The 19,716-nt window shown below is 45.7% G+C and overlaps 1 protein-coding gene across 3 annotated transcripts in view; it reads right to left on the bottom strand.

Moving 5' to 3' along the window:
* OXSR1 (oxidative stress responsive kinase 1) overlaps window positions 1-19,716 on the bottom strand; it is a 125,951-nt gene that overhangs the window by 78,871 nt on the left and 27,364 nt on the right. For 2 of the 3 annotated variants that reach the window (XM_054016577.1, XM_054016579.1), the window contains 2 exons: window positions 12,865-12,977; window positions 441-549 (listed from right to left, as the gene is read on the bottom strand). In XM_054016577.1, the coding sequence (XP_053872552.1) occupies window positions 441-549; window positions 12,865-12,977 (222 nt within the window). The remainder of the gene's footprint in view (window positions 1-440; window positions 550-12,864; window positions 12,978-19,716) is intronic. The other variant, XM_054016580.1, reaches the window with a different exon arrangement.

Here is a 19,716-nt window from a genome sequence, read left to right on the forward strand (position 1 = left end):
AGTTACTACGATTTGTATAGCTTAATAGTCACGTTTTCCTATTTTTGTGTGTTTACATGAATTTTTCACATAGCAAAGAGGAAGGGGAGGACAGAAAAATGACTATACTAGGGGAACAGTGACTATATGAAGTGCTGTCAAATGCACAAAATAAAACTGAAAAATAATTTTCTCCTCCAATCTTTCAGTTACAGTACTGTTAGTTGCTACTTGTAACACTAGTAGCAAACAAATGTTCAAACAGAAGCACGTATTCCTTTAACTTTGAGAAAATAAAAAGGGAATATTTGCAATTATTTCAGCATCTTTAGCTACAGATTTTGGAGGTGGGAGGGGGGAGAAGAGAAGAGATGGTACAACGGGGAAGGGCGTATTTAAAGCCAACCACTTCCCATACTTTTTCCATATGGTCTAGGGTATATGAACATAGTTCCACTCACCTCCACTAAGTAACTTCATCACTAGCCAGAGCTCATCTTTCACCACAAATGATGTGTAGTAAGATACAATGTTAGGGTGATGGCACTGACTCATGGCTTGAATTTCTTTCTGCAGAGAGAAAAAAAGAGTTATTTTTTAAACGCCTGGTAAATAATTACCATCTACTACTACTATTTCCATCAAGACAGGGTGTTCATGAGGCGAAAATAACTCTTGGAACCAACAGTGAAGATCCAGAAATGTAATAGTCCTGTTTGATCTGCTCAGATCAAACTTTGAAAATTTTCTGAATACAGGACTAAGCTATCAAGTCCTGGCTAGTAAAGAACAGGGTGGAGGACTTCTAGTTACAAGGGTCATGGGCAACACCCTGGCGAGAACCCAAGCCCCTATTACCAAGCTCAGCTGAAATGAAAGGGGAGGTGGCTTCTGAGACTTCTACCAGGTTGTTCCCCCTAGAACTTGCATAGTGGTTCAATCTGTCTATCAACCTCTGGTTAATAGGTGCTTCTTCCTTATACCTACTATAACTTTCAATGGGGGTATTGTTGCACTTTGAAACATCAGTAGAGAATATGGTAAAGCACTTAAAAAAAAAAATGTATGAGAAGGAGGAAGACTTCAGAGGATATTATTTCCAGAACTCATGGCTGGGCTGCGTAGTCCAAAAAAAAAAAAAAAAAAAATAGAAAGTTTGTCACATGCTTGTGTGAATGTCAAGGAAGAAAAAAGTCACATGCACAACACATGCAGTCAAAAAACTGTCAGCTATTTGATTTGTAACATGGGAGATTAACAAATGTTCTGTTCCTCACACGAGGTGGTAAGGCCATGAATATAATTAAAGGATGCACAACCCTCTGTGGGTGGGAGGGATAGCTCAGTGGTTTGAGCATTGGCCTGCTAAACCCAGGGTTGTAAGTTCAATCCTTGAGGGGGTCATTTAGAGATCTGGGGCAAAAATCTGTCTGGGGATTGGTCCTGCTTTGAACAGGGGGTTGGACTAGATGACCTCCTGAGGTCCCTTCCAACCCTGACATTCTATGACTATGAATGCAACTGACCTATGCAATATTAGAGGTGAGAAAAAAGTATTAACAAAAGCAGAGCTTCTTCCCCCAACCTCAATAACCCTCATCTTCTATTCTAATCTCTCATTGGCAACATAAGGGCTTCTCTTGTGCCCACAGAGAATATAATATCCTTGGAGGCTTGGTGCACACAATTGTTTTAACTGATCATTGTAAATCACAATGGGCATTGTGGTTAAAAATGCTTCCTCTCATAACTGAAACCAGACATATGCACAATAGCTCTGTTAGAGCAATAGAAATGCAGCACAATTGCTGAAGAGCTGTATTTAATAGCCAGGAACCTTATTTTATAAGCATATTGGATGGGGGAATAGGGAGAAATGTGAAAGACTAACCAAAATCCATGTGTATTTATTGCATCCTCAGTTTACAGTAATTTTCCAATGTCCTCTAGAAATAAATAAGGTTTAAAGAGTGATTTTAAGTGAAGTGACTTGGGAGTACATTGTTAGACAAGGACAGCAGAAATGAAAGCTGCTACCACCAATGCCCATGCCCTGTGACCCTTGTCACAGAGCAGAGCAGTCATGAGTAAGGCCCTACTTAACTTGCAATATTGCAGACTACACAATATTAGGCTTCCACCGCAATTTTGACAGTGGGAGCTCCCGCTCTCAGCCCCAGGCGGCCAACAGTGGAAAATCACGGAAGAGTAACAATGGACTTTATTACCCTTACGACTTTTCCACAATTTTCCATGGCTTGTCCGCAACTCAGCTGCAATTTTTTTGACCATCAGCCTGCAATTCAAGTAAGGCCTTAGTCATGAGTGAATTACACTTGCTGTTTGTCATGTTCCTTTTCACTCCTCCCTTCACTTTGGGGAATCCTATGGAGCCACCTGATATCCAGTATCAGGAAGCAGAAACTAGGAGAGCTATAGAAATGAGTTTCGCACCGTCCTTCTCCTGGAAGCAGGCTCCCATTTCCCTATATTCAGTCTTTGAGGCTATTTTAACTTCAGGTAGAACCTCAAGCTGCATCTTGCCAAGGGTTTCTCAAACTTCAGATAAATGTACTTGGTCCTATCTTTACCTGAACACACTGACCTAGCTGAAGCTGTCTTGAACAAAGACTTATTTCTGATTCATAATTTGGGAACAGTATTTAGAGTGTTGCCTGTTTAGATATTGAGGATGAAATACTGACAAAAACAGGTTTGAAGACATGCAAGAGTCTTGAAAAAGGCACATTTTCCTTGAATCGGGTATTAAAATATCCACATTGTCAGACTCCAAAAGCTTGTATCCAGAGATCAGCTCTAACTGCTCTGATGTCTTCCCATTAAGTGCCATGATGAATACCTTAACCACATCTCTTTACAGTAAATTGAGCACTTGGAAGCTTTTGAAACGCCAATAAAACTACTACAAACTATAATTTAGAATCATAATAGACATTAAATAGACACCTTATGTAAAACGCCTCAATGGAAGACCGGGAATAGCATTTTGTTAATTTTGAAAGTGGGTCTACTCACCCACTGATGTCGGACTCAGATTTGAGTTAGCTGGAGTGGAGATGTGGGAAGCTGGTAGGCCAAACTTCTGACCCACCAGCTGAATGTGATTGCAGGCATATGTATGTATGTTAAATGTATTTTCCTCTGGAAGAATTTTGCTCCTTAAAACACTGAGTGCAGGATCCTGGTAAATTTAGTTTTCCTTTCTACACGTTAACTCAATAGACACAGTATGGGGGAAAGCACTGTGTTTACACACAGATACCTATGATTTCTGAGAAAACCAGAGTGCTGTTTACTTACTGAAGAGTCAAAACCAATGCAATACAAATCTATTCCAATGAGGCAAACCTTATTTGGGCAGCCCAGTCCTGCCACCAGAAGATCTGCGATAAGCAAAAGTATGTTCAGATGTGGCCAACGACACTGCCCTGAGTATTGAGGGGAGAGTTCTCCTCCTTTAGTTGAAATCAAGGCATGTGTTAACCTTTAGAAAACCTCCTTGGTTTTGCTCCATAAAACATTTATACATAATAACTGCCTCAGAAGTCACAAGAGGCCATAGCCCTTCAACTTTTCTATTTAAGTTGAGGCTATGAATTGATAACATGAATGCACTTTTTTTTTTTTAAAGAAATCTTAAATCAATTTTCCCTGTATCCTAATCAAACGGGATAAGAGCACAATATCAAAAAATGGAGGGCAGATACGGAAGCCAGGACCTGTTTTAATCAGAGTTATCAAAATTAGCCTGTGGAACTCATTACCACATGATATCATTAAAGCAAAGAGCTTGGAAAGATTTAAAAAGGATTAGACATTTATATGGAAAACAAGAACATCCAGAGCTACATTAGTAAGGATGAAACAAACAATTTGGAAAGGATATAAGTCTTCGTGCTTCAGGGGTTAAGTCAATATGAAGGGATGGGAAGAAACTGCTCCTATGGGCAATCATTGCACGTATGTCCACTTTGGCACGTTTTGCACCTTCCTCTGAAGATACTAGTACTGGCCACTCTCAAAGACTGGATACTAGGCTAGGTGGACCACTGGGCTGATCCAGTGTGGCAATTCACATGTTCCTATATGTTACTCAGCTATTAACTCACTGCACAGTCTTGAGAAAAATCACTCAACATCTGCTTCCATTCTCCTCAGTTGCAAACTCAGGACCACACTTGTGTTGTCAGGATTGATGTCTGTAAAGTCCGTTGAAGATATAACGCAGTAAATGCAAGAATACTAAGAGCGTTTTCCAGCTGGCCAATCTCAACCTTTATGCCCACTGCCACCTCCTATGTCAACTAGATTGCCGCATCCTTCCTTTTGATTCCCAATACTGTTCACCATGGGGACAGAAATGGATGTAGATTTACATGCACACTCTGAATCAGCTTAAATTAGACAAGTTATTGCCTTGTAAATAATTATTATGGGCATTTTCTTTATTAATATACCATTTTGTCTGGATCAATAGAACAGGAGCAAGTGGACTACAGTTTTCTTTTAGAGGCCAGGCTTCCACATTCCCTCAGGAATCCATGTCCAAATTGAACTATAGCATGATCAGTAAAGTAATTAAGACTGCTCAGCTTCAGCTCTGATATTTGTGTACTGAGGAATGATATGGCAGAGCATTGCAGTAGCCTTAAGGTTTCCATTTTCTGTTAGGTGAGGTCCCGTCACATGAGAGATTTAAATCAATCACATACCAACTGTGGTTATTTGGTATGTCAAGTTATACATTTACATTTCAGAATCTGAAATGCTTTGAGGGTTTTGTAACTTCCCCCCCCCAATCACCCAACTTAAGAGATATTTCCAGTTTCTATAAACTATCAGAAAATAAGAGTCCCAGTAAGGAAATGGACAGTGATGAGACATCTGTGCTGATCCTACTGGATCAGTCTGCTGCTTTGATTCTAGCCACCATCTGGTATTGTTAACCCACATGTGGGACATAGGAATTGGCCTACCAGACCAGATGTTTATCTAGTCCAGTATCCTGCCTGACAGTAGCCAATGCCAGATCCTTCAAAAGACAGCATAAGAAACCCAATAATGGGCAATTGTAGAACAAGGAATCCTTGTGACACCTTAGAGCAGGCCTGCACAACATGCGGCCCGGGGGCCACATGCGGCCCGCGTGGGCTCATTGTGCAGCCCGCGGGGGTTGAGTAGATGGGCTCACTGTGCGGCCCGCGGGCGGAGGGGGGGGGTGAGTAGACAAGTGGCGGGTGAGGGAGGGGGGCTGAGTAGGTGAGCGAGCGGGCAGTAGCAGGGAATGAGTAGGCGATCCAGGAGGGTGGAGGGCTGAGGAGGCGAGTGGGCGGGCAGTGGCGGGGGGTGAGTAGGCGAGCCGGGGCAAGGGAGCTGAGGAGGCGAGTGGTGATTTGGTTGCTGACCTGTTCTACTGATCTGGTCTTGCTCCCACATCCCCTCTCCCAGGGCTGGCTCCAGGCACCAGCAAAACAAGCAGGTGCTTGGGGCAGCACATTTCTAGGGGCGGCATTCTGGCGCCAGCCATCATAGATGCCGACTCCGGGGCATGGGAAAAAAGTGCCCTCGCTGCCCCAGCTCGCCTCCGCTCCGCCTCCACCTGCTCCCCTGAGCGCGCCACCACCACTCTGCTTCTTCTCCCTCCCTACCAGGCTTGCTGCGCGTGAAACAGCTGTTTTGCGCAGCAAGGCTGGGAGGGAGGAGAAGCCAAGCGGCGGGGCACTCGGGGGAGGCGGCGGAGGTGAGCTGGAGCGGAGAGTGGTTCCTCTACCCCCCGTTACTTCCTGCACTCCCCACCTTAGCTCACCTCCGCTCCGCCTACCTACTCCCCTGAATGCGCCGCTGCTCCGCTTCTCCCCCCTCCCTCCCAGGCTTGCCACGTGCGAAACCGCTATTTCGCGCAGCAAGGCTGGGAGGGAGGAGAAGCCGAGCGGCGGGCACTCGGGGGAGGCGGTGGTGGTGGAGCGGAGGTGAGCTGGAGTGGGGAGCGGTTCCTCTAACCCCCCCATTACTTCCTGCGCCCCCCCACCCTAGCTCACCTCTGCTCCACCTGCTACCCTGAACGCGCTGCTGCTCCGCTTCTCCGCTCTCCCTCGCCTGAGAGGGACGGGGGAGAAGCAGAGCGGCGGCATGCCCAGGGGAGCAGGCGGAGTGGAGATGAGCCAGGACGGGACGTCACGGGGGGCCCGTAGGCAGCAATGGAGGCGAGAAATGCGGCACGCCAGGGGAGGGGGCAGTGCTGGGGATTTGGGGAAGGGGTTTGGAAGGGGTGGAGTTGGGGTGGGGCCGGGGGCACGAAAAAGAAAGGGGGATGCGGCCAAAAATTTTTTTGCTTGGGGCAGCAAAAATCCTAGAGCTGGCTCTGCCCTCTCCAAGCGTTGCAGCTGTCCAGAAGTGCCTGCCTTCCACGCCTTCCTCATTCACTCAACAGGGCAATCGATTACAAAGTGGGGGGGGGAAGATCTTATTCTACTTCTAGCAAAAAGACATTTTTCTTTTACCTTAATTATACTACCTTAGGGGCCGCTATAAAATATTACCGAGGTTCAATACTGCTGTTTCGGTGGGGCGGCGCTGGGGAAGAGGGTTTAATTCCGTGGAGCAGATGGCGCGCGGGGAGGGGGGGGTTCAGCGGCGCTGGGGAGGTTGTTTCCGTGGGGTGGGCAGTGCTGGGGGGGGGTATTGTGTTTCGGGGGGGCTAGGTGGCGCTGGGGGGGGGTTGGCGGCTCTTGGGGTGGTTCCGGCCCTCAGTTGTTTTCTTTGGAGTAATATGGCCCTCGCTGCTTTACGAGTTGTGCAGGCCTGCCTTAGAGACTAAAATTGATTTGGGCATAAGCTTTCATGGGCTTGAACCCACTTCATCAGATGCATGAAGTGAAAAATACAGAAGCAGGTATAAATACATGAAAGGATGGGGGTTGCTTTATCAAGTGTGAGGTCAGTCTAACAAGATAAATCAATTAACAGCACGATACCAAAGGAGGAAAAATAACTTCTGAAGTGGTAAGAGAGTGGCCTGTTACAGACAGTTTACAAGAAGGTGTGAGTAACAGTAGGGAGAAATTAGTATTGGGGAAATTAAGTTTAGGTTTTGAAATGACCCAACCACTCCCAGTCTTTATTCAGGCCTAATCTGATGGTATCCAGTCTGCAAATTAATTCTAGTTCTGCAGCTTCACGTTGGAGTCTGTTTTTAAAGGGTTTTTTTGGTTGAAGAATTGCTACTTTTAGGTCTGTTATTGAATGACCAGAGAGACTGAAGTGTTCTCCTACTGGTTTTTGAATGTTATAATTCCTGATGTCAGATTTGTGTCCATTTATTCTTTTGCGTAGAGACTGTCCAGTTTGACCAATGTACATGGCAGAAGGGCATTGCTGGCACACAATGGCATATGAACAGTGTGCCCGTGGGGGAAATTTTCTGACCAACCCGGGGGAGTTAGCAATTGGTTATACCTTAAGGGATTATAAATTCTCATGTCTTAACCTTGGATATTCTCATCCATGCGTCTGATTTTATTTTATTTTTAATCTTTCACAGCTCTTGATCTCAGTATTTTGTGGCAGCAGATGCCACAAGTTAATTTTGTGGAGTGTAAAGATATTTTATCAGGTTTAAACCTCTTGAAAATCACTGCAATTGACTGTCCGATTGCTTTAGTATTACAAGAAGAGGCAAACAGGCAACCTAGTTTACATTTTTCTTAGTTATTGATTATTTATAATCTCTGTCATGCCCAGTCTACTCCATCACCTTGCTGAACTAGACAGACCCAGCCATTTCAGTCTCTTCACATGGAAACCATTCCACGTCTCTGATCATTTGTCATCTGTTTCTAAACCTATTCCATTTTTGTGATCTGCAACCTAGAAATCCATGGAATCAACTTTCTGAAAGTCATGACAGGCAGCTGCTTCCACTCGGTAGGAACCCTATTTGGAGTTCCAAAAGCTTAATGATTTCCCCTCTGTTGTTCAACTTTTAGGCTAACTATTAGAGGACATTAAGCAGACAATCCATTTCACTCAGCTACCCCAACATCGGGGGGGGAGGGGCCGCAAGAACCAAACAACTGGATGAAAGTTAACTGGCTTACATTTAACTTAAGGAAGATGGAGATGATGCTGGTGAGTATAGGGGACTCATTAAGGCATTCTAGATTGTTAGCTCTTCTGAACAATAATGTGGCTTTTTACTGTTTGTATAAGGTCCGAGACATGACACTAGTAGAAACAGTTAGAATCCATGACCATTCCCTCAGGATAGCCATCAACGTGATCGACAAGGAGATGCCTGCTCCAGGAGCCACTTAACTCAGCTTGGCACTTGGACACCAGGTTGCATCATTGGCCAGAAATGCCTACCCCACCTCAAAATGGCACCCATTCCTGGAGGACAAAGGCCTTGTTACTGGTGAATCTCTCTGCACCACACCGTGAGTGCTATGATCAACAGGGACAATGAAGCTGGAGGAGGCAAGGTGCACACAGGAGGTGGAGGAAAGACATTCACAGTGAACAATGTCCAGCTTGAAATCCTCTGCAGCAGGAAACAGTAACCTTTAATAAAACTGTCAAAAGCACCTAAGTCACTTAGCAGCCTAAGTCCCGTTCACCTTCAGTGATACCTAGACTCCTAAGTCACTTCTGAAAATAAGACATGGCTCAGACTTAGGTGTTTTTGAAAACTGTACCCAATTTTTCCTTCCAAGTGCAATGGTGGACAACACACTGCCTGACCTTTCCCCTACACACATTCCTTCCACAAGTACTGTGGCAAAAGGTGATTTGAAAAACCATGAAAAATTACTTTGAAATCCTCTGGCAAAATATGCTCTATAAGTGCAAAGCCCCCAACCCTGCTGGGGAAAGTGAGCTGGCAGTGGTTTCTCCACAACCCCGCAGGACAGCAGAAAAACAGGAAACAGGCCCCAGGCACCCTGGTTTCATTCCCTGCTTTTGCCACAGACATCTAGTAGTTGCTCTGCTCCTGTATATTTTCTTTGTGGCGGTTATCACTTTTTCTGCTGAATAGCTAAGGTGTCCTTGTGTTACTTGGTGCATATTTCCATACTAATCCCTAGCATGGTACGGCTGGTCTTCTAAAATTAACACAGCTACAACGTATGAAAATATATTCCATTGCCTTCATCTAGAAACACACATCTGTTAATTATAAAACACATGACTATTACAAACAGCTTCCAAAACACCACATGGTGAGGGTTACAGCAGGACACCCACATGGCTCAAATGTATTTTGAGACATGAGGATCAAGTTCAAGTACCTTCAACCAGCCAAGTCATACCACTAGTCTTGCTTAGCCATCTCTCTCCTGAAAGGATCCACCAAGATGAAGGATCTTTCCCAGCCTCCCTTTCACTTAACCCATTTTCAAAACCCTATGTCACACCCACCAGCTGCTAGTCTAAATCAGTGGTTCTCAAACTTTTGTATTGTGACCCTTTCACACAGCAAACCTCTGAGTGCAACCCTCCTTATAAATGAAAAACACTTTTTAAAATATTTAGCACTATTATAAATGCTGGAGGCTGACAGCTTGCGACCCCCTACGTAATAACCTCGCAACCCCATGAAGGGTTATGACCTCCAGTTTGAGAATCCCTGGCCTAAATGAAGCTCCTCCCAGCGTTCATGACCTTCACTTGATTCAGCTGACAGTGTTAGAGAGCAACGTAAGATTTCTCCCTACCCCTCTCCCCCACAATCCCAGGACTCAGCATGTTAGTTCTGCAGAAGTCCCAGCCCCCTACTGGCCAAAAGTTTGAAACAAATCTCATTCACCATCCAAAATGAGGGTACAGCCCCTCGGATCCATGCAATTTTACCCCCTTTACCAAACAGACTCGGGATAAATACTTCCCACTCACCCCAAAACAATAATCCCCCCAAAATGCCCATTGGTCTGAAGTGCTGTAGGGAATTAGAGTTGACTGAGCCCCATGTGTCATTTTCTGTCCCAGCTCATGATGAGTGGGCAGTGTTTTATTACACAAAAGAAGGATTTTGCTGCCAGAGGACAGAATGGAATGTTTGTTGTAAGCTGGCTATTATGCTTGGAGTCCCTGATCAGCACAACAGAGGGATAATGGATCTAGTAAAGCACACTAGTTTATGTTTATAATGGCGTGATATAGGAGTATACGATACACCAGCGACCATTTCTGGCATTTCTCTTTCAAAATATTTATTCTTGGATTCCATTTTGGCCTCGTCAAAACAAGGTTTTAAAAAACCTTATAAATACAAGGATGAGTATTGCAGAACTAGACAGGTTTCAAAAAAGGGCTATTTTCACCCAACTAGAGACACTTTAAAGGGTCCCTGTTTTCAGAGCATATTGAGCACCACCTTCTGAACAAATCATGTGTCTCCAGTTGGGTGGCAAAAAACACTAATTAGTTCTGATCATTCAAGCCTCACTGTGTTAAACAGAAACAGACCATCCTCACACATGCTATTTCATTGCCATGATTGAGGGACACAGAACTCTGACCATATGTTATTCTGAAATTAACACTAAGAGATTTATTGTTCTCAGTTGGGAAATCAATATTTCTTTTGCTATCTCATGCTTCTTTTGTTCTCGGCCAAATTACTGACATAACCACACTGGAACAGCAGACAACTTCAAGCACATGGCTGTTTTCATTGGCAGTATCCAAATTACTGTCCATCAGACCCCCTTTAATACATATTGTATTGATTATTATAATCAAGTCACTAGGCTTTAGAACTAAAGAAAGTACATCTGCACACAATGCACAGTCAACCCGTGGAACTCACTGCCAGGGGATATTGTGAAAGTATAACAGGGTCCAACGGAGAATTACATAAGTTCATGGAGAACAGGTCCATCAATGGCTATTAGCCAAGATGGTCGGGGATGCAACCCCATGCTCTGGGTGTCCATAAGCCTTCAATTGCCAGAAACTAGGACTGGATGAGAGGCGATGTATCACTCAAAATTTCCCTGTTCTGTTCATTCCCTCTGAAGCACGTGGCACGGGCCACTGTTGGAAGGCAGGATACTGGGCAAGATGGACCATAGGTCTGACCCAGTATGGCTGTTCTTATGTTCTGATTTAACCTGCAAGAGTCTACTTTTCAGTTTACTGGTGCAGAAAGACACCCTTTGATTCATGTCTTTAACCCAAGTATCTGTCCAAGAGATTATTCCTGTATGTTTTATTTTTAAAATGATCATGGTTTAGAGTCATCCTAAAACATGACTTGACATTTCTTCTTCACAGCAGCCTGTAATCAAGCCTGCAGAAGGGGCCAGCACTGAATCATGTCACATAATTGGGACTTCATGAAAGAAGAAAGCAGCTATTCATTCTAGTCCTATTCATTATGAGATAAAATGGAGGTAATTTTGAAGAATGGGTCAGCTGGAGATTAAGATATGTAATTAGGGGACATTTTTATCTAAAATTACATGCCAACTCTCTACTGCAGAGCTTTCTGAATATAAGCCTTTTAGCTGAAATTGGCAATTACTCAAATACTGATCTCAGTTTTAGTTTGTGGTAAATCAGTTAGGAATATAGTGAGGACAGGGGACCACAAACTACACCGAAGGCATTAAAATTGTGGCAGGATAGGTTGTCAAGAGGAAAGATGACGATTATGGAAGGGAAGAGAGATCCGGATCCCCCTAGACTAGCTAGAGCCATAATGGTGTTTAGATACACTTGGTCAGAGACAGAGCTTAAAACTCCTACAGATATGTTAAAAATAACTGCACTTGTATAGCACCTTTCCCCCCCTCTACAAGTACAGATTTACAACACTTGAGAGTCTGGCAAGTATTGGAGCTCAGAACTTAAAGTGCTTTGCCCAAATTTGTACAGCGAGAGCTAGAAACAGAACCCAGAAGTCTTGGCTCCCAATCCTGTGTTCTAATCACCGGCCACCAAACCACATTGCCTGTTAGAGAGAAGCATCATCATGAAGAGTACTTCTGGCTGATGGTTAAGTCTACTATTACTGGCTGTCAGGACACAAAGGGAGGGAAACCCTGATCAGGACCCAAGTTATAATCCCCTCCCCCACCCCGCATAAAAAGGAGAGAATATTTATTATAAAAAAAGCTTATCTTGGCTGGCTTGTTTTAGTATTAGATTACGTAACACGAGGTGGGGGAGGGGGACTAGCTGTTACTGAAGGGAATGTACATGGTCAGAAAGCGAGCCCACCACCATGCACACTACAGCAAAGGGCGAATAACCATGAATTATAACAGCAGCCTGATGGAATCAGCAGTTCAAATATTAAAGGGTTTTTGGTTAGCCAGCATGTAATGGGAGTAATGTAATGCTACTACTACATCTGCCCTGAACAGAGCTGGTGGTGTTATTTACAGGGCTACTAGCCGCCACAAAAGCTGCTACTAGTTGAGAATGAGAGAATGTGAAGGACTGGGGGGAAGTGGAGGAATATTCACATATAAGTAATGAATCCCACAGTATCTCCTACAAGAGTAATTATGTCCCCCCTCATTTTGGTTCAGATTGTAGAGCCCTCGAAAAACACTGGCTGAGTCCTTACTCATGTGCATTTAGTCCCATTCAAATCAGTGGGGCTACCTGAGTAAATGCCTGCAGTGTGAATAAGGCCTCCATAATCTGACCCGTTGGGTCTTTGGTCACACGTGTCCGACACTTGGGATCTTATGGGTGCATCTTTGAACCATGCAACCACAAAAGGGGAGGGAGGGCTCATTCTCCTCATGATCATAACTTTCCAAGAAAGGTTGTTTAAAGGCACCTCAGAGCTGAGCAGGAGACTATGCTAACTGGAGCAGAGTTTTCCCAAACAAAATGTATATAATTGTGTACCAGGAGTTCATCCATGCTGGTCTGACATTTCTCGAGATTGATCCGTTTAATTGCCACTTTCTCTTTTTTCGGGATACAATAGGCTGCTTGCACCACAGCTGTTGCTCCACTCCCTGGAGGGAAAGAGAAACAAATAGTTAACTCCTGCTCTTGTAAGACTGTTGCAGGAAGGCAGAGAATTTGGAGAAACCAATATTACAAATCCTGGTGGCTGCTAATTGCAAAGCCGGGTGAAGGCCTGAGGAATCCAATCCCTTTAAAAAGGGAAAGTTCGACCATACTAAGTTCTGCACAGCTCAGCAAGCCAAATAGAATGCATCTATTGAAGCACTAAGTTAGCTGAACAGAAACAATGCAGATCTTTATGAGAGATCATCAGAACTGGGCAAACAAAATATGAGCTAAATCTTACTCTTACTTACTCAGACAGCCCCACTGAAGTCAACAGGACTATTTGGCTGAATGAGAAGCACGGGATTTGACCCGATTGATTTGGGGGGCGGGGGGAGGGGGAGGAGGAGTAACATGACTAAAATAAGTCTTTAACCTGATGCATCTATCCTAATTTTTCAAAAACAAAACTGTGCTACCTGTTTTGCTACCAACATAGGTTATAACTAAAAAAAAACACTGGAAAAAGTCTAAATAGCTTTTCACATTCCCCTCAGTTTGGGCAATGAAGATGCATTAATTGGCTTCATTCAGATCCATTCTTCATGTGTTCAACTCCAGGTCTCTCATACTAGCACAATACCTCAATGTCCAACTAATTTCCCTCTATCCTTAAAACCAGCATCGTCTTTCCCCTTTTCCAGCTTTCAGCCGTTTTCCCTCTCCACCAAGGTCCCAAAAGAGATGGGGATCCTGGGCTGAGAAGGCAGGGATAGCTCTCAGTATCTTTCTCCCATTACTGTTGCTCTGTGCAGTGAAACCGCAGGAAGTCCGGAGGGAAGCAGCGAGAGCTGGCAGCTGCATACTGCCCAGCGGTGGCAGAGAGCTGTCTCCCAGCAGAGGAAGGCTAAGAAGTTACGAACGGCCTGCAGTCATCTGAACTCTGCCCTCGGGACAAATCCATTGGTACAAAGGACACTTGGCATCTCCAATTTAAAAGCAGCTTCCAAAAGGCCTCAGCTATGCCATTTATTATTTATACACACCTCCTTTCCCAAGCTAAGTCATCCTAGGGTTTGCAAACTCTCTTCCGCATTCTGAGCCTCCCCCCCCGATGCACACCCCACTCTGATCGTTTTTTGTTGCCCATCTCTGGGTCACTGCTATTCCTACCATGTCTAAGAAAAGGCAACAATGCAGCATTTGAGGAGAAGATACAAACTCAAGCTAATGTCTCTGTTCTAAACACAGTCTAGCAACACGGTCATTCACAAAGATAATGCACATAGCTCTCAAACCTTTAAGAAATTGAATTAGGCTGGCAGGTAGGAAGGAAGAGGCACTGGTGTTAATTTTTCCTGTTTGCTTGGCTGCTTCATTGCAGACAGAAGAGCTAGAAGCTTCCATTTTTAATACCACAAAATTCACCCCATTATTCTCTGACACCGTTCAAGCACAGTTGGCTTTGTCTCCCTCCATTTTTATTTATTTGAATTAATGAGCTGTATAGAAAGAGAACAAGGGGAGAGCTTGACAGTGCAATTTTTAAACAAAGGCTATTGAAGCTGTACACAAATGGCTAACGTCAATATTTTCCTTACAGCAAGTCTTATAAGCCAGAGGCAAATCTTTAAATAAAAGCATTGGTGGAGAACAAAGCTTTAGGAAGACAGCTGTGATCAAAGTTTGACAAATAACACCTTGAAGACCCAACCCAATGGCTTCACTCTTCAGATTCTCTTCCAGTATCTAGCAGATGGGAAATGCGAGACACCCCTTTTTCTTTATGTGGTGTGGTACGTGTACTCTGTACAATGGATATACTTTGCTAGCTGAGTGCTTACAGCAGGGCAGTCTATTTTTTTCCCCAAGGTCCACATTTCTTGGTCAAGGTATAGTAAAGGTCCAGACTCCAGAGAAAATAATAAAAAACCCACCAATAAAAAGATTTCGGGGTGTGTTCAAAAGCGACCAGCGGTCCGGATTTGACCCACAGTCTGCCTACTGACTACCACCGGTTACAGTCTAAAGGCACAGTCTAAAGGCGGTGGAACGCAGAACACACGAGTCCATGGTCATTACAGCTAGACTGTATCATGCAGCAGCTAGCTTGTGAGAAGTTTTGAGGAAGAGGGCCATTTATTTGCAGATATTCATTAATTCACAGACTGTTCCTAGCACAGAGGACACCATGAAAGCTGCCAGGAGAGGCTTGGGTGGAGCACAGGGAGAGGGGGAAGGGTAAGGGTAAGAAGAACTGCCATATTAGCATGAATCCCTATCATCCAGTGCTTCAAACATGAAGCTGAGGAACAGAATCAGGGGATGAACTTGGCGGAGGGGGCATGGAGAATCATGGAGTCAGAAAAGAGGAGACATGCTTAGAGATGCAGGAGAGGAAGACCATGACAGCTGTGGCGTTGGCTGGACTAGAGGGAGAAGGGATGTGAGGGTGGGGAGCTGTCAGGAGTCAGATACAGCTAAATTTTCTCATCCTAATTACTGCGTGACAGGCTTGCAAGATGTAACCATTGTGTTAAAACCGGACACGATTACTATGCCTGCATAGTACTGTGCTCAGGTTATATTCATGCTGAATTCTGATTTTCATTGAGGGGCTCATTGTGACTCCTTACACTTGAGGAGTCGGTCAGGTTTACTGGCTTTATTTTAAGTCTGCTTCTTTAGATTTTAAGACTGCTCTTCTTGAGAAGCAAACTGAAAATACAACAAACTCACTCAAGATGAAAGGAGCAGAATACACAGAAGTGACAACAAAGGCAAGCAAAGTGCCGTACTCCCATTCTCCCTAGTGAAGCATCTTTTCAGCGGTAAACTTTTGTGCCTTCGCTGTTCCTTTAGAAAGTCCAAAGTTCTGGACAAGATTTTCTTGCTGGCTTCTTGCATATTAGAAATACAAGTGTCTTGACTTCAAGTCCTCCAGTAAAGAACAAAAATCACAGCTGAAGTTAGGGTATGTCTACACTGGCAGAGTTACAGCGTCGCTCAGAGAGTGCTGAAGGGAAACTGCTGTTGTGTGTTCACACTGTCAGCTGCCTGTGCGATAGCGTGTTCACACTTGTGGCACTTGCAGCAGTATTTGAAGAAGTGCACTCTGGGCAGCTATCCCACAGAGCATCTCTTCCTCTTCTGCCGCTAAGAGTTGTAGGAAGGCAGAGGGGGTTGCGGGGCATTCCTGGGTCCTGTCCCAATGCCCCGTGATTCACTGCTTTGCATCCCAGCAATCCCTGTGCTTCTGTCCACATTTGGCGCCATCTTTCAACAGTATTTGTACTGCATGCTCTACCTCTTCAGTCTGCAAGAATGGATCCTGCACTGTTGACCAATATGCTGCTCGCTCTCGCTAACACATCACAAGTGGCAGTGGAGTTATTCCTTAAACTAAAGGCAAGAGGAGTGCAACATTGATCTCGCCACACGTAGTAGCTACGACACGAGATTGCTTGTGGCATTCATGGAGGTGCTGACCACAGTGGAACACCGCTTTTGGGCTCAGGAAACAAGTACTGAGTGGTGGGATCACATAGTCATGACCGTCTGGAATGACGAGCAGTGGCTGCAGAACTTTCCGATGAGGAAAACCACATTCATGGGACTCTGAGCTTGTCCCAGCCCTATGGTGCAAGAACACGAGAATGAGAGCTGCCCTGCCATTGGAGAAGCGTGTGGTGATTGCTCTGTGGAAGCCGGCTACTCCAGACTGCTACTGATCTGTCGATAACCAGTGCGGAGTGAGAAAGTCAACTATTGGACTCATGTTGACGGAAGTGTGCAGGACCATTAATCGCATCATGCACCGAAAGACCATGACTCTGGGCAACGTGCGTGACATTGTACATGGCTTTCAACAAACGGGCTTCCCTAACTGCGGTGGGACGATAGATGGCAAGCATATTCCATTTCTGGCACCAGACCACCTAGCCACCAAGTACATTAATCACATGGGGAATTTCTCAATGGTTCTCCAGGCGCTTTTGGATCACCGTAGGCATTTCACGGACATTAACGCAAGCTGGTCCAGAAAGGTGCATGGCGCACACATCTTTCAGAACACTGGCCTGTTCAGGAAGCTGCAAGCAGGGACTTTCTTCCAAGACCAGAAGATCACCATATGGGAAGTAGAAATGCACACTGTGATCCTGGAAGACGCTGCCTACCCCTTAATGCCGTGGCTTATGAAGCCATACATGGGGCACCTTGACAGCAGCAAGGAGCGGTTCAACAACAAGCTGAGCAAGTGTAGAATGACTGTTGAGTGTGCTTCTGGCCGTTTAAAGGCCCCCTGGCGCTGCCTACATGGGAGGCTGAACCTGGCCGATGACAATATTCCTATGCTTACAGCCGCGTGCTGTACACTCCATAATATTTGTGAAGTGAAGGGTGAAAGCTTCACTCAGGGCTGGACCACTAAGGTTCAGCACTTGGAGGCTGAATTTGAAGAGCCAGAGACCAGGGTTATTAGAGGGGCGCAGCGCAGGGCCGTAGGGATCAGGGATACCTTGAGGCAGCAATTTTAAGCTGAAAGCCACTAATATTTGTTGCTATGCTCAGGAGTGCAGTGCTTGTAATGCTAGGAGGGGATTGTGATTGGTGCAGACTATGCACTATCAAGGTTTAAGAAAACTGCCTGTTGCTTTGCAGGGCTTTGTTTGCATTCAATTAACGGAATAAAGATTGCTTTCAAACCAAAACAATTCTTTTATTAAAAAAAGAACAACTGGAGGGGAGAGAGAAACAAAAAAAATACCTTGGCAGTGAGGGGGATCGGGGAAGGGAGGGTCCCAGGATGGCTAAAGATTTGCGCATGTCCAGGGATCATATCAAACCTTCTCCTTTGGAGTACAGTGCAGCCGGTACTGTACTTCAGCAGGGCTAAACTGCAAAGGGATGGGTGTTGAGTGCAATGGGCACTGGGAGTCCGCAGTGCTGGACTGACATGGGAGGAGTGGAATGCAGCGAGTACAGACTGGAGCCAGGAAGTTGACAAGAGTGTGTTGGAGGTGTCGGGCGGAGGGGGAGCGGCTCATGGGAAAGACTTTTGTGACAGCGGCTGCAGAGGAGGGCAAGCGCGGAGCTGATCGGTTTGCAGTGCTAGTAACACCTGGGGCATGTCCACTTGGTGCTCCATAACCTTTAAGAGCTGCTCCATGGCTTCATTCTGCCATGCCACATTCTCCTTTCAGTCCCTCTTCTCATTGTCCTGCCACTCCTTCAATTCTTGTTTTTCAGCCGGGGAGTGCATCAGGACATCACACAGAAAGTCCTCTTGTTCTTCATGGCTGCTTTCTAATTCTGTGTATCTGTTCAGCCAGTGATAACGAAGAGGGAGGCTGGGCTCCCAAGGTCTTATCTGTAACACCAAAACGCAACATTTTACAGAAGCAGTATTGTTTGCAACACAGAGACCACTGATTTAAAACACAGCCACTATTCACATACCTGTCACTAACTGGCTGACCCCAGGCAAGCACACATGAGCCACAAGACCCCCAAAATGGTAACCACAGGGGCAGAGAAAATCCGTGTTCCAGGACCGTACTGTACACTGGGCACGTGGCTCTTGGGGAGAGCCAGCACTGTGTGTGGGGGGGGGGGGGGGAGAGGGGGGCGCCGCCTTATAATCATTACTGTCCCCATACATTCCACAGGAGGTGTTCATTACGGACGATATCTCACTGCTGAGGGTGAGCAGGGAATCAAGGAAGGGTCTTCTCCAAGACTGCGGCTTCCACCCTGGCCCTTATGTGCCTCGCCTGTGTGCAGCAATGGTGTCCCCCACCGTGACAGCAGAGTGGCACAGGAAAGTTACCCTTAATGGGGCAAGAAACAAAGCAGCTCTGCCAAAGAACCTGTGGCAGCAGATTGCCTAGTATCTCCATGAGAGTTTCGTGGAGATCTCGGAGGCAGATTCCCATGAAGTGAGGGAGTCAATCAACACACTGTTCCACCACTCAGACTAGGCATGTGGCGGTACACGCATCATACAGACACAAGCCTGCTTTCTACAATCCCCCTGCCCCCCAACAACTCACTTCAGTGATTCCCAAAATCAAAGCCACTTACCAGGGGCCTCCCTCTCCTGTTTGCGCTTTGCCAAGCTCCGACAGCTCTGACTGGCTAGCCTCCTCCGGGGTAGAGAAGAGTTCCTGGATGCATGCATCTCTGAACTCCGAATCGTCCTCTGCCTCTGGGTCCCCCTCCAAATCCCCATCCAAGAATTCCTCCTCCTGGCTCGGTCCACTTTCGACTGGCATGCAAGCCACCGAAGTATTCACAGTGGCCTTCGCTGTGGAGGTGGGGTGGCCACCGAGTATAGCGTCCAGCTCTTTGCAGAACCGGCAGCTCGTGGGCGCAGCACCGGAGTAGCGGTTTGCCTCCCGCGTCTTGTGGTAGGCGTTCCGCAGCTCCTTCATTTTGACAGTGCACTGTGTCCCTGTCATGGCCCCCTTCTATCACGCATCGTGAAATCTGTCTGTAGGTATCATAATTCCTACAGCTGGAGTGTAGTGGGACTGGACCACCTCCTCTCCCCAAATGCTGATGAGGTCCAGCAGCTCGGCATTGCTCCAAGCAGGGGATCGCCTGGTACATGGAACAGCCATGGTCACCTGGAAAGATGTGCTGAGACCACTGCACACGTCACCAAGCAAGCAGGAAGGGAACTTTCAAAATTCCCAAAGAATTTAAGGGGTGGGGCTCACAGTTGGTCACCTTAGGGCA

This window comes from Malaclemys terrapin, chromosome 2 (genome assembly GCF_027887155.1).
Source record: "Malaclemys terrapin pileata isolate rMalTer1 chromosome 2, rMalTer1.hap1, whole genome shotgun sequence".
Classification (NCBI taxonomy): domain Eukaryota; kingdom Metazoa; phylum Chordata; order Testudines; family Emydidae; genus Malaclemys; species Malaclemys terrapin.